The 15,787-nt window shown below is 36.8% G+C and overlaps 1 protein-coding gene across 2 annotated transcripts; it reads right to left on the bottom strand.

Annotated features, from left to right (window-relative positions):
- Positions 1 to 7,069: 7,069 nt before the first annotated feature.
- Positions 7,070 to 10,630, bottom strand: LOC113322913. Of its 2 annotated transcripts, XM_026571098.1 has the most exons (9): positions 10,314 to 10,626; positions 10,175 to 10,225; positions 9,700 to 9,721; positions 9,410 to 9,524; positions 9,251 to 9,283; positions 8,575 to 8,700; positions 8,007 to 8,113; positions 7,831 to 7,902; positions 7,070 to 7,708 (listed from the first exon to the last, which is right to left on the bottom strand). In XM_026571098.1, exons 1-9 carry the CDS (start codon positions 10,491 to 10,493, stop codon positions 7,302 to 7,304), a joined length of 1,113 nt encoding a protein of 370 aa, XP_026426883.1. In that variant the 5' UTR covers positions 10,494 to 10,626; the 3' UTR covers positions 7,070 to 7,301. The 2 variants fall into 2 exon arrangements, with proteins under 2 accessions (XP_026426883.1, XP_026426884.1); XM_026571099.1 differs by lacking the exon at positions 10,175 to 10,225 and having other exon boundaries at positions 10,314 to 10,630.
- Between the last annotated feature and the right edge of the window lie 5,157 nt (positions 10,631 to 15,787).

Raw genomic sequence — 15,787 nt, 5'->3', positions numbered from 1 at the left:
TCCATGTTCAGTTCAATTTCCATGTTCTGTTAATGTTGTTTTTTTTAGTTCAATTTGCTGCTTAGTTTCATGTTCATGTTAGACTTTTCATATCCTGTTTGTTTCCTTATTAATGTTAATGTGTGATGTTCCTGTTGTTAGTTATCCTCATTGTTTTGTCATGTTAGTTCAATGCTAATGTATCTGTTAGTTGCTGCTCACTGTGAAATAATGGAGTGTTAGATTGAACTTTGCTGCATAGTGTTAATTGAGTAGTGGGGAGAAACTAGTGCTCACTAGTGACAATGAGCAAGCTAGCTCTCTTCCCACTCTAAAAGAGTGCCTTAGTTTAGCTCCATGTTAGCTTAACCATCTCCCCTGCCTTAGGCTAATTGCCTTTGTGTCATTTTCTCTTTGCTCCATTCTGTTTTGTTGTTGTTGTTTAGTTTTTCCATTGCTTTTGCTCTGTTGCTTTTCTTATTCCATCTGCCCTGCAACTCTCTTGTTTTGCTTTCCTTTCCATTGCTTGTGCATTCTTTTGCTGCTTTTCTGCAGTTCCTGCTGCCTTTTCCTGCCATTTCTTCTGCTGCAGTTGCTGTTGCTGTTTCTTTTGCCTCTGCCAAGCTGCTGCTGCTGCTGTTGCAACTTTGTTTGCTGCTGCATTCCTTTCTAGTGCTACTGTATTGCATTCCTGTGCACTGCTTGTGCAGCTGCTGCTGCAACTCATCTGCAGCTGCTGTGCAGCACCTGTGCAGCACTTGCCTTTCTGTAGCTGTTGCTGCCACCCCACTTCTGCAGCTGTTGTCTGCTGCAGCTCCATTGCTGCTTCCTCACCAAGCCCACAGTTCACTAAGCCAAAGACCCTCAAGTCCAGCCACAGTCCACTGTTAGCTCAATCCCATTGAGCCCAAAAGCCTCTGAAGCCCAGTTAAGGCCAAAGCCTAGTTCACTACCAAGCCCAATTCACAGTGAAATGTTAAGCCCAATTCACAGTGAACTGTTGAGCCCAAAGCTCAAATCAGTTCACTGAAACCCAAGCCCATAGTTCACATTACATAGCCCAATTCATTCAAAGGGCATTCAAACCCATTAGTACTTAAAGCCCAATTTAAGCCAAAAGGCTTCATAGCCCAAAAGCAAATTTAGGAACCCAAAATAGTTTGAACACTTCCAAAACACACCCGATCTCTGTGGATCGACCCGTACTTGCACGAGCTACAACCGACGACCGTGCACTTGCGGTATTACTGTAGGCCCCCGTTTTTATTGCGCTTAATTTATACACCCTTTCAAGGCCTGCCAAGTTTTTGGCGCCGCTGCCGGGGACTACCAGTGGTGTGATGTAAATAGAATTGCAGTCTTCGCTAACTCATCTATTCTGTTAGGGCATTGCTCGGTCGAACTCGCATGCGTTTCTATCTCAAGTATGTTTGTCAATGTTAGTGATCAAAACTATAAGTCTTGATTTCTGGTCTACTATAGCTAAGTCTCGAACTAGGATAGTAAGTGTAGTTGATCTCAAGAACTCCATGGAGATTCATCATACAAGACGAAGAATATTTCCACCCACGATTCAACATAACCATTGGTTAGTCTTCCTAATTTAACGAGTATTAATTTAAAGAGTTTCTACTGTATCATGAAGGACTAACAAGCAATTCTGATTTCCACGAAAAAGATGCCTCATCCAAGGATCGGGATTAAATTCACCTAACTTAAAATGGAGGACTACTGAACACGGTAGTTAACACAACGACGCGAAAATAGGACTCCTCTAGTCATGATAACAATATTTCCACCCACGAGGCCACCATGAAATCTCAAAAGGCGCAAGAAGAACAAATGAGAAAGTCAGAACGACGAAAGATGAGATTGAAAAAGAAAAATAGAAGGTTAAGGCACCAGGAGAAAAACGAGAAGTCATCTACTGTTCCGTAGGACGCCCCCGAATAGGAAAACCCCTGGAGAAATTAGAAGATGAAGCCCACATCATTCTGCCGGATACCTTAAACGAGGCTTCCGAGGATCAATCCCCACGAAGGAGAAAGGGGGTCCGAGTCTATGGGAGTAGCCACTCGGAAGAGTTGTCTGACGTTAATCCCAGACATAAATGTGTCTAAAAACAGAAGGAGGACGTAGTCCGAATTCCTGACCAGTCCAAAAGGACGTCGGGAGGAAATCCCACGCAAAGGGAGACGACGAGGAGAGAGTTCAACCGAAATAAGTACACAACGCTCGATGAACAATTTGATGAGGATTCAGGACGATCACGATATCGTCGACATGAGGTTTCTAGTTTATCCAAGCAGGGACTCCTGCGGGGAAAATGAAGTCCAAACGAGGGATATCGATGATGCATTACAAGCAAGGCTAAACCATCTCGAGGCGACGTATAACGTAGCAACCCGTAAAAAAGGAGGCCAGAAGTTGGCAGAGGTCATGCAAGAAGCGGGACAATCACCCCCAGCAGCGATCACAAATGCTCTCTCACAAATTTTGCAACGATCTCTAGTGGAACTGGCGATGTGATTGAGGCTACACACTCGATCAGAGATCATAATGACATGAGATCCATGTTTAAATTCTAATTTATGAATTTCAAATTCTCAACTCGTTCATATAACATATCCCTATCTCGATAAAATACTATCAATATCTTTGAGGCATATGCCTCTTTTTGAAAAAATAAAGTGAAATAATTGTATCAAAACCCTAGAATTCAGATACCTCAACCTGGAGACAAATTCGACGAAAGAAATGATCACATGTTTATGGATTTTGAAACGAAATGGAAGAAGGATTGATTGTGCAGACGTCTATAGAGGACCACAATTAATGTACTGCTTAAAGTTAAAGAACAAGAAAGTGTACTGTTCAAATTTAAAGAACAGTACAACCATTGTACAATAGAAACTCTTTAAATTAATACTCGTTAAATTAATTATCTCTTTAAAATAATAACATTTGATGACCCAACTAGGCTTGCACAAGCTAAAATTTAACTCGCTAAATTAATAATCTCTCTAAATTAATAGATTTCTCTGGTCCCAGGGATATTAATTTAAAGAGTTTCTACTGTACATCTTTTGGTGGATTCTCTTTTGGGTCGGGATCCTGTAACAAAAGGTTTTGACAAACCCTTTCGAAAAAACACCATATCCGTCAGATTTTATACATCTAATGATCCAAATAGTCCATGACGTGGCTGTGGAACTAACCCTATGACTTGTTTGGTTGCATAGAAAAATTGTAAGAAAGCAATATCAAGTACGGGAGATTTTCTCTTCATCCCTGTTTAAGTTACACAGCGATGTATTGATCTGTCATCCATTGCTGGTTCTACAATAGGGTCTGCAAATCAAGTCGAAGATGTTCTCATGGAAAAGATACATAATGATATGGAGATAATCAAAGTTTGTTTGATGGTCTCAAACGGGATTAAGTGGTTCTCTGACCTCTACATGATTTTGATTCTTGCATGGAAAAACATAAAAAGACAAAGAATATACATCTTTATAATTAGGATTTAATTAATAATCAAACATTATGATTAATGGAGAGAGTATAATTTTGATTTCCAATCAATTTGGGATATTTTGATTTTGGGTCACAACAAAGTGACCATAGTTGTATTTGGATCATAAATAAATTTTAATTAGAGTTTGGGTCACAGGATGCAACGGCCACTAACGGGGTTAGTGAGGAAATTCAGTTAAATAAGGAAATGACCGATTACAACCTAGGGATCAATCTATTTACTAACTCTACCCTTTTATACTCTGTTAAACATAACATCATCAGCTTGTTCTGTATTCCGGGCATCTCATTCTCTATTAGAAAGTAACAAAAGAAAACAGAGAGAACAATCAAGTTTTAGTGAGGAAACGATTGCAGTATCTTTTCATGGTGAGGAATGACTGAATGTATAAGGTTTTATGTGTATTAATTTGAGTTAATCTTCCAGGAAGGTTTCGAAGTTAGGAAGACTAACCAATGGTTCGTGGAAAGCAGTAAGCACATGAAACCCACCTGAGCTTCATAATGTCTAGCCATTATACGAGCTTTAACCTTTGATTCAGACTTCCTCCTTCTCATATTAATAATCTTCTACTTCGTGAGCATCTTCAAGGCCAATATATAAATTATAGAAATTGACTGCAACATTGAAGTAATTCGTTTTGAAGATCTAAAAAGAAAAGACGAAGCTAAGGTCCATTTTTTTGGTTTTGAAACATGAAAACTCAAAATTGAATTTAGGGTTCATCATATTTGGGGAATTTAAAAAAAAAAATGAATACCTACGTGGTGCTATTGACATTCATTTAGGAGACAAAAGATGGTAGTTAACGGAGTGTCTAGGGCCTGTGAATGGTCAAAAATGTTTGGTTTGTCATCGGATTTGAATTTGGTGCAGGGAAGGAGGTAAAATGGGTTTAGGAAATCAACATCAAGCTAAAAACTGGATCATCAGTTTTTTGCACACAATGTACTTGCGGAAAGGCCTGAATGAGACTTTTGCTCCACTACCACGCCCGTTAGATGTGATTTATTGATCGATTCAGACCAGTAGATGCAAACGGCCACTAACGGGGTTAACTAAATACAAATTAATTAAAAAAAATATTATTTTCCTAACGGTCAAAACGGTCAATGACGGTCATGTGACCCAAACTCTAGTTAAAATTTATTTGTGACCCAAATGCAACTCTGGTGATTTTGTTGTGATCCAAAGTCAAAATATCCCATCAATTTTGATCAAGTAGGATTTTTGATTTCTAGTAAAATACGAATTTTGATTTATACATAACTTATTTAACCTAAGCCAAACAAGTAATGAAGTTAGTTGTATTTCCACATCATAGACTATTTGGACAGTTAGATATATAGAATCTGACGGATAGTAAGTTTTTTCAAAAGGATTTGTCAAAACCTTTTGTTACAGGATCCTGACCCTTCTATTTTTTGCTTTTACTTGACTCGGCAGTGCTAGGGTTGGACCAATAGAAGCGGATCAATTTGGTCCACCTTCTCCCCAACACAGGATTTGGCAGGGGTGTGGGGTTCTTAAAACCTGAGTGGGCCAAAAACAACATCCAATGACTAAATTATATTTTGATGGTTCCAATTTCGGTCTACCATTCGCTTCTCTGTTACTCAAACTCCCATTTCAGACCGGCAAATACCAACTCAAATGCCGACTATTTACAGCTTATGTACACATATTTATCTTTCTTCTTCTCCATTTATAGTTGATGCATCATATGTATATGTACCAATAATAATAATAGGTCCTCAATTGAGAAACTTAGACCAACAAAGGGATTAAGGTAGAGAGATTCTCTATCTTCATTTTTGTTTATACTTGTGGTGGATATTCTTTCTAAGTTGGTGGATGATGCAGTTCTGAGGAATCAAATTCATGGTTTCCAGGTGGTAGAAGGTGGTACTATGATTCCTCATTTGCAATTTGCAAATGATACTTTATTGTTTGCGGATGCTACTGAGGATGAAATTAGAAGATTGTTTCTTATTTTAAATTGTTTTGAGTTACTCACAGGTATGAAGCTGAATTTGGAGAAAAGTACTTTAATGAGTGTTGGTGTAGATGATGTTGTGGGGTCTTCAGCAATGGAGTTGGGTTGCAGGGTGGAGAAATTTCCAATTAAATACTTGGGTCTGCCAATTGGAGCCACAGTAAGGTGCACATCAGTATGGGATGAGGTAATTAAGAGAATGGAAGTGAAGTTAGCTTCATGGAAGAAGAAATTTTTATCTAAAGCTGGAAGATTAGTTCCTATAAGAAGCTGTTTGGCAAGCTTTCCTATTTATGTTCTTTCTCTTATTCATATGCCTGTTAGTGTGGAGAAGAAATTAAATCAGTTGATGAGAAGGTTTCCGTGGGACTCAAATGAAGATAAAAGGAAAATGTGTTGGGTGTCTTGGCTTAATATTTGTAGCCAAAGAAGTTGGAAGGATTGGGCGTCAAAGATTTAAGGAGTACAAGCAAAGCTTTAAAAGCAAAGTGGATCTGGAAGTATGCTAGAGATAAGAAGGCCTTGTGGAGGAAAGTGGTTCAAGAGAAGCTTAAGGATAACTTGGAGGATTGTCTTCCAACAGATGATAGTTCTGCTCAAGGGAGAAGTTTTTGGAAGGGTATTTTGAAGTCAACTGAGTTTATGGAAGAACATGTAAGGTGTAAGCTGAATAATGGGAAGTCAGTTAGATTTTGGTTTGATAATTGGACTTTTACTGGTCCTTTGAAGAATAGGTATCATGCAGTGTTTAAAGTGTGTATTATGAAAAATGCTTCAATTGCTGACATGGTGGAGGATGGTAGATTGTATTGTAATTTTAGAAGAAGGCTATTTCTACAGGAACAGATGGAATGGGATTTGTTGTGCAATGAGATGGGGCCAGTTCATGGATTGGTGGAGGAAGGGGATTCTGTGGAAATTATGAGTGATTTTACAGTAAAGAAATGTTATGAGCAGCTGGTGCAGGATGATACAATTTGTGATTTCAATAAATTTCTATGGGAGAATGGGATCCCTCAAAGGTGAGTTTTATGTGTTGGGCTACTTTTCATAATTCATCACCTACTTTGTCAATGCTTAGGCATAGAGGGATGGATATTCAAGATGTTAAGTGTCCTTTTTGTTAGAAAGAAGAGGAAACTACAGATTATATCTTTGTGTGTTGTTCTTTTGCATTTGAGGTATGGTCTCATTTTGTTATAGCATTTAGAATTAGAATCTCTTGGGTGTTTCCAAGTTCTGTGAAAGCTAATTTTGAAGCTTGGAGAATGAACAATCTAAAAGGTAAGAGTAAAGAAGTATGGTGGAAGGTGATTTATGTTGTGCAATGGTATTTGTGGAATGCCAGAAATAAAAGAGTTTTTGGTGGAAGAGAAATGACAGCGGAGGAAGTTATCTTGTTGATGAAACATTCTATCATTCTTTGGCTTAGTGAAAGGATGTTTTTAAAGGGGTTTCTATTACTCAAAATCTTGTATAATTGGGAAACAGTGATGCATCTGTGATGTTGTAAACTGTGGCCTCCTCTTGTAAATATTTTTTCATTTTAATATAAGCTTACCCTTTCAAATAAAATAAAATAATAGGTCCTATTTAAATGGCCAGCTCTTAGCAGCACTGCACGTATGCAAAGTAGGCATACGTCTGCAGTTTCCCTATATATGCTAGAGAAAATCCACAGAGTTGTAGTGATGTTGATTTATTTTTTCATTTTATTAAACGTCCAAATTAGACAGAAACACTGGGATAAGGGACAGACAGAAAAACTGAGACAAGGGACGTTGAAAACTACAATGAAGAAGCTCGCATACCACTTTGAAATAGTATGAGCTCTTCCTCGATCTTGATTTCATCCCCAATAATGGAAACCCAAGTCTCAGCTATCTTATCAAGCTTTCCGTCATTAATCTCAACTAGCGTAAAACCTCGAACTGTACCACTAGGCTCGAGCGCAAGAGAAACGGGTGCGCCTTCAGTGGAGGAGCTTCCAGTACCAGTTTGTTGTTCATGAAATAGTTTTTTCACCCTAGGTACAATTGCTCCATTCAAGTAGATAGTATTGTCCGCTCCAACTACAATCATTTTGCGAAGACGTCCGTTTCTTGATGCCAATTCTTTATGCATATGGCCAAAGACAACCAAGGGGATAGGGAATTTGGTAGTTTCTTTCATGTTGGATATAGCTTGCTCCAGATCTGTACCAAGTCATACATATGACACTAAATCATCATCATATTAATAAAATTCATGACTCCTATTAAACAGAAATATTCTGTAACATAACGTGGGAAATATTTCATGATTTAAGTTTGTTTACCTGGATCACCATGGTCACCCCCTTGATGTACCCAATCTCTTCCACATATATCATTCTTCTCAGATCCCAAACCTGCAACATATAAAACAAGATAGGAGAGCAGAAGTTGAGTTTTAGTACAACTACATCCGAGTAGCGAGTACAAATCAATAAGTAGGACGAGATGACAAATATACCTGTAGGTCCATTATGTGCCAGAAGTACAATGGAATGACCCTCTGGTGTTCCTACGGACGCTTTACATATTTTTTTGGCACTTCCATTCATATCTTGGACTCCATATCTGAAAAGGTTTCATTTAGGTACACATTTCTCAAAGGGTTTAAAAAACATGGGAAAAATATATGACATCATTCATTTAGAATTGAATTCGACTAGTAAGTTTATTCAGCATGGTTGTGTGCATTAATGCCAACATCCTATTTACGGAGTGATAAGAAATAAAACACTTAGACCTACATTTTTCATCTGATAAAAGGAAGCTTGATTGTAGCCATTTTCTCAAACACGAAATAGTTTTCAGCTAAAGAAAATTAACCCCTAATCCATCTTATAAGGAAGTCATCAAAAATTATAAAAACCAGAATAAAGGAAGGTAGCTTAGATCTTGAAGTATCCTAATTTTGGCTTAAGTATTTCAAAGAGGAACTGCACTACCATCAACACATTGTGCAACACCCAAAACTGTACTCGTGAGTACCCGGGGTAAAATTCATCAATGCAGAAAATGAGAATAAGACCAACCTCGAAGATAGAAGTTTTTCCCGAAAGATTCTATTACCCCCATGAGAAAACGGGCGCCCACCAACGACACTCAGCTTTAAATTAGGAAAGTCTAAACGACGGTAACCCACATGCTCCTCTCCAAGACTGGTCACCAAGGAAAAGCACTTATCAACTATTTCGTCAAATTTATGGTAACTGCTGTCAGAAAGTTAAAACTCTGACACGCAACAAGCAAAACAACAAACTTCTCTATCTCTTAGATTATAAAAGGTAATCAGCTATAAATTTGCTCATAACTAACCATGTTATTCCTTTTAATGTCTTCCCGAAAATTGTACCTAAAAGCACACACTACTCTTGTATCTTTAGTCCATTTTCTTTGTCTTCCCAAGGTAATTAATATCACTACAAGGTATCCTCTCCATACCTTTAAAACTTAAAGAGACATCCCTTTAGTATCACCACAAGGCCATCAATTCGGCTGTATGGGTATGGTATAAAATGGTGAAGAGAAACGCTAGGAAGAAACATCACGGTGACATTCAAACCTGGTTTCCGAAACAGTTCTGATTCACCTACTAAGATTACCATGACCTACATCAGCTTATATGATCATTTGATTAAACAATTGCAAGGAAAGTAGTGAACAAAACAGGCTTAGCATGGTTCAGATGTCGAACAGAAATAAACTCACCATTCCAGCTGAAGTTGGACACGGTCTTTCTTCCTGTTCAATACAGAAAATGTAACGATTCAAATCAGACCTGAGCAGAACAAACTCTTGGAAGAGAGCTTATCTGATGAGCCAATCAGTATTTGCAAACATCAACGGACTCGTAGCATTTCAGCTTACTTTTGTGAAAACTGTTGGGTAGTCCAACAATCGTGGTTCCCCAATATAACAGCTTTTGGAAGTTTAAGCTCCGAAACGCTTTTAACAAGTTCAACATTCTCATTCCCGAAATCACCTGATCAAGCAGAGAGCCAAGTCAATGAGATTATTGCAACAGTCTACGAGTATGTATACAAAGGCACACCAGAGGAAAACAAAAGTACGATAAGATAGATAACATGGAAGTGAACCAAATTGGCAACCTTCCAAGCATTTAGATGAGGTGGGTATATAGAAATAGAAAAACTTGCCTGTAAATAATACCAAATCAGGCTGCAGTTGGCATACAACATAAAACCATGTTAGGGAAGTTTGTAGCTGAGCAAAATCACTTAACGAAACTACTGAGAAACAAATACAGATTCTTATTACCACATTCCTTATCTGGCTGATTCAAATAAGAAATCACAAATTTAGATTAAAGTAAATGTAATATTGATGAATTAATTGAGAATCTAAGATTGTGGCTGCGAAACAAGGGTGACATACATGGTAACAAAAATGGACTGAAGAGGAAATCGGGGAAATCCTAACAACTATGATACTGATATGTAGACTATGGAAACAACAATCTGAAACGATATTATAGTCAAGTCTCATATTGATTGATTGATTGATTGATTGATTATTATGTAGTTTTGACAAAGTAGATAATTAAGAGTGTAAAAAAAAAAAAATTCCCAGCTGATTGATCAAAACAAAAATAAAATAAAATATTAATAACACCTGTAAAAACTGGAGGGCTTTTGTATCTTCTTGGAGGTCCCAATCATCATGCTTCCGAGAAAATTCCGTAGAGAAGATAATAAGTTGAAATTCCTTGGAAAAATAAAATCATTTCGTTAAACCGAGATAGAATACTTACAACGTCTCCAACAATACCAATTCGAATAGAGGAAGCAGCAGCCATTGATACACGGATTTGACTAGCTGAAGAGGATGAAGAAGAAGAAGAAGAAGAAGAAGGAAAAGTAGTAATGAAACAACAGGGGTTGGTCGTGGTAGAGGAAGAGGAGGAATGGACTCCCACCCATGGGCGTAACATTAATTAATTAATTCAACAGCCCAGCGCCTAATGATAACAATAATATTAACGAGTGAAACCTACCAATTTGAACGAATCATTTGAACTAAGGCATAGCTGACTGATTCCATTAATAAATCAAAAGACCACTGGTTCGATATATTTCTGTCAATCGGACATAATTACCCACATTGATCACACTACAATTACATTTCAGTACAATATAAAAGAAGAAATACAACCCGACTTCTGGCGGAACAAGGTCCGGCATGCTCGTGATCGACCTATCAATACATCAATACACCGTAAAGCTTACATAAATTAATAGCATTGGGACTAAAAAAAATAATAATAATTATTTTATTGGATTAAAATTTAGTTTGTACAAACCTAATTGGGATTAATAAAATTTATTAGTTTAGTGAATTAATTAATTTATCGAGAATTAATATATCGAAGTTGTATTGTATGAGTGCGAAGGAAGGAGTTAGGATTTTAGATTTAGACGAATAAATTATTTTAAGAAAATTTGAACCAATAGAAAATAAGATCTTCCAGGTCCACCAGAAAGTTTTAAGTAAAAGAAATATTATCTTAATTAAAAAAAATCTTACTGGCCCCATCGGAAAACAATTATTTAAGTAGAATAAAAAATATTAGGGTGTTCTTCTTCACAGGAAAAAAGAAAAATATCTTGAGTAAAATTATTTCACGGGTAAAAGAAAAAAATACTTTATGGGTAATTTTTTTCCTACCTGTTGTTGATGGTGGATTTTCAACAAAGACTAAAATCGTAAACTCGTGATCTTGCATGTTTCTCACACGACTTCAGAAATGTATGTGAAACTCATATTTTAGGATTCGTGAAAGCTCATTTCACAATCTCTGACTGAGCGTACATCCTCTCAGAGCTCTATATGAATATGGTATTTGTAAAGCCTCTTAGCTGAGCTTTTCGACACTCCGTATATTTCATCAACACCTCTACCTAGAATCGAAACGATTGGACATCTCCTAGACATATTGTATGCTAGTATAGAGCGTTAATGTCTTCAGGATGCCACACTATACACTGACTATTTAGAGATAATATGTATAGAATCTCGATGATTGGACGACTCCTAGACATATTACATGCTAGTATAAAGCGCTAACGTCTTCAGGATGTCACACTGTTCCCTGACCATACATAATCAATATTCAAAACGTGTATGATGCTTTCATCATCTCATACCTCGATTCTCGAATAAACATATTGCATTCTAGTATAGAGCAATTCATAGAGTAATTCTAGCGTGGCATTCATCAATTGAATTCCTATAAGATAATTTATTTTATCTCATTATTCATTTTTATGGCTTATCCTCAGCTGGATTCCATGGATTAGTAATAGATAATCAAATTTATCTTATTCCTACGTTTCATGGCTTATCCTCAGTTGGATTTCATGGATTAGTAATAGATAATCAATTTATTTCATAACTCCGTTTCATGGACTCAACTCATTTTATTACTCTGTTTCATTAAATTATTCTCATCTGAATTTCATGAGTTAGTAATAACTATTCACTGATCGGGCATCTGCACCACCATCGAGTAAGCCCCAAGAAAATGGTGCGAATGTACTTAGCAATAATGCACGAATGAGCATTCAAAATATGTACAAATGAGGAAACCTATGCGAAATAGGGAATAATAATAATAATAAAAAAAGGTGCCTAGGGGACCAGGCCCACCGTCTGGCCGGTCATGCCGTTGTGGCCGGTCACACGCCTCTCCTTTTTATATTTTTCTTATTTTCTTATTTTTCCCAATCTCATGAAAAATCCTTCGTTCGAGCAAACTTCCTCGTTTGAGAAAAAACTCTTAGTTTCTCCATATTTCCGTCACATGATGAAATAATAATAAAAAATATAGGGAATGGCGTCACGGGACCGGACCTACTAGCCGGCCGGTTATGCCCTAGCCGTGGCCGCTCCCACACCCTATAATCTCTTATTTTACTATTATTATTTCTTCCTTCACATAATGAAACTCCTTTGTTTTTCCATATTTTCTCAAATATTTCTCAAACTATCAAAAAGCCAAAAAATCAAATGGTTATATTTTTTTACTAATATAAATAAAATAGGTCTTTTTGGACCTTGGACACCCTCAGTTACTAATATATACCTCACTTATTTTTCCATCTAACTATGACAAAAAGGGTGAAGTCGTAACTTTCCTATACAATAGAAAAACTAGCTTTCGTTTTCTCTTTCGTTCTCTCTGTCTCAGGCGATTTATCGCCAAAACTTCCGAGAACCTCCGCCATCATTATCGAAACACCTCCACTTAAAAGACGAGGGTAGGCAAATATATCTCAGTCTAAAACTTTTCCACCGATAAATGTTTTCTCCGAAAGTGATTGTCTATGGACTTAGTCGAGACAATAAAGAAATCGGTATCACACTTCGGGCGATCGTCTATGGATACAAGATCGAGACAATACAATCGACGAAGTGTGTTTACTTGATATTAGGTTCGGACTTAACCAAACTCTAAGGGATAACTTATCAAGTAAATATGAATTAACGTTTGTGTATTTTACTTCTAATTATAATAAACAATTATAATTGCGGAAATAGAAAAGTAAAAGACACAACAGTATTTTGTTAACAAGGAAACCGAAAATGCAGAAAAACCCCGGGACCCAGTCAAGATTGAATACTCTCAGAATTAAGACGCTATAAAAAATCTAAATCAACTTCGTATAGTTGAGACTAAGCAACTAACCCTACAGTTCACTCAGTTTCCTCAGTATCCCCGCGCCTCCAACTTGTATAAGTCACGCACTTGGAACAATTATTTTGGTTCGTATTCCAAACAGTAAAGGAACAACAAATCTGTTCGGTGACAAATCTTTTCAACCAAGTAATATGAGTCTGACAAAGGATCTCTCGTTTAACACATAAACACCTTTGTCGGGTCCTTATATCTCTTTCTTACCAATCACCACAATGACTGTAAGCCTTAAGCAATCAATACTTTTAATCAGAAAGAAGTGTATTGATGCCGATCTACACAACTATCTAATCAATGATTATCACACAAGTAAATCGGATTATAGTCGGATCCCTTTCCAGCCGAAACAAGTATTGTGCACACCAAAGATTATGAACCCAAAAAGTCTTTTTGTCCTCAAATATTCTTTGATCTTCAATAAACCCCTGCACACAATCAAACTGAATCTTTTGTGATCAATCACACACAGAACGGAGTCTGTTAACGTTGGATTATCACAAGACGTCTTTAGATCTACAAACTGTTTAAAGATCCCCGTTGAAACTTTGATCTAGTTTGAGTGAATATTATATCAGAAGAGAATATTATCAAGCATAAACAAACTAGGTGCAATAAAATTTCAACCACCGTTAGTCAATCAAAACTAGTAATAAACTGCAGTTATCTAGTTTCCCACCAACGATACTAATAGAGATTCACAATCCCAAAGAAGTCTTTAAACCGAGCGGCCGTAAGAGATTTCGCCTAATTAGGGTACTCTCCTCTCCGATAGGCGGCTCCACTTGTAACAACATAACTAAGGTAGTTTTGATGGCTCTGAGGATTTGTTTGTAAGAGAAGCAAATTTCAGTATTTATAGATAAGGAATTTTTGACACCAAGGAATTTCCAAAACCGAATATTCTCAAAGATATGTAATAAACACAAAATCGGTTTTCATAATTCCTGGAAATGCTTTATCCAAATATTGACCGAAATTCCTTTAGAGAAATCTGTAATCAGTAAATGCACATTACTAATTATTATTTTCTAAAGATACGTATTTAATTGCTGGAAATTAAATACCATATAAAACCAAGAAACCTTTAATAAAAAGATTCCCAATTAATTTCGATCATGGGATTCTCCTTAGCTATCAAGGAATATCTTTGAACAATTAATGATAACAGTTACAACTCGTGTTCAAAGAATGACGACATCCTTACTTTGTAAGTCCTCTTTCATACTTACAATCTTGGAAATGAAACACATTCGATTTCCAAGAACCATGTGATTGATTATCCTATCAAATCATCAATCATGGGTATCACGGTTTTACCAAAACAAGTTTTGGTTCTACCTCCATGTGAGTACTGTGCATAGTCACACTAGTTACCAAAATTTGGTTGACTAGGTACTAGGATCGGTTCCCCACATACTTATGGTAACTACCTGTAATTTGGTGCACATGTGCATAGGATCGGTTCCCCTCACTACTAATAACTTGTTGCACATGTTCATAGGATCGGTTCCCCTCACACTAATAACGTGTGGCACCTATTACAAGGATCGATTCCCCTCTTGCAAATTTACCTGCACCTCTTACTAGGATCGGTTCCCCTTTCACTAATAAAAGTTTTTATGTACAAGGTATCGACTGTACCATCTTGAGTGATTACTTAAGATCGGTTTTACTAATAATAGTTAGACCAATAACTTAAGTCAGACATCTGTGAATAATTTTACCAAGCACATAAACAAGTTTATGATCGGTTATACACATCACGGCATATTGGTAGTTCAAAATAGATTTGCAATGAATAACAATACAAATAATCCTAGCGATTTCCCTTTTCATCCACAAAAGAGTTTATGAACTTACTTCATTTAAAGGAATGTAAAAACATTGTTTCCTGGGATGAAATCTTCACTCACACCCATACATAATCACAATAGCATTTAAATGACTATGTAGATGTCTTATATACAAAGTTTAATGGTTAAGCAATAAACCTCGTAATGTATTCCTTAATACTATGTATATCTAGAGTTTTATACACAGCTTCGCAGTTTCGTTTTCAATATGCACGACTTCAAAGATACGTTAGGGAATGAAACAGTTCAAGTCAAATATTACTAACCTCAAGAGGAAGGATGATTGTTGTCGTTGTAGCTCCATACTTCTTCACCATATTCAAGTCTTGTAATACTTGTAAGTCTCAAATCCTAATACTTTCAAGATAATCTATACGAAGTTGACTCTAGTAAATAATCAAGCGACTCTTTAAATGAGTTTTGATTCACTAAAATATGACAACCAAACTTGACATACCAACTCTTGGTGGGTTCAACCAAGCAATGCTCTAACAATCTCCCCCTTTGCCAATTTTAGTGACAAAACTCTTACATCATATGGATAAACAAATTACAAGAATTCATTATACACATACGCTTGATTCAAAGTTCAACAACACATAACCTTCATTAAATTCAATCTTCAAATGCCTCTGCTGACACCATGATAACAAAGATAATACCCCCCCCCCCCCCCCA

This window comes from Papaver somniferum, chromosome 11 (assembly GCF_003573695.1).
Source record: "Papaver somniferum cultivar HN1 chromosome 11, ASM357369v1, whole genome shotgun sequence".
NCBI classification, from domain to species: Eukaryota; Viridiplantae; Streptophyta; class Magnoliopsida; order Ranunculales; family Papaveraceae; genus Papaver; species Papaver somniferum.
The sequence above is the reverse complement of the archived record's forward strand: the minus strand, read 5'-3'. Positions and strand labels throughout refer to the sequence as shown.

What these genes read in the sequence shown, in the direction of transcription:
- LOC113322913 (XM_026571098.1), bottom strand. Translation starts at nt 10,493, where the DNA reads ATGTTACGCCCATGGGTGGGAGTCCATTCCTCCTCTTCCTCTACCACG. An exon ending in GTCCAACTTCAGCTGGAATG is followed by an intron (nt 8,701 to 9,250) that starts GTGAGTTTATTT and finishes CTTGGTGACCAG; the next exon opens with TCTTGGAGAGGAGCATGTGG. An exon ending in GAAAAACTTCTATCTTCGAG is followed by an intron (nt 8,114 to 8,574) that starts GTTGGTCTTATT and finishes AAACCTTTTCAG; the next exon opens with ATATGGAGTCCAAGATATGA.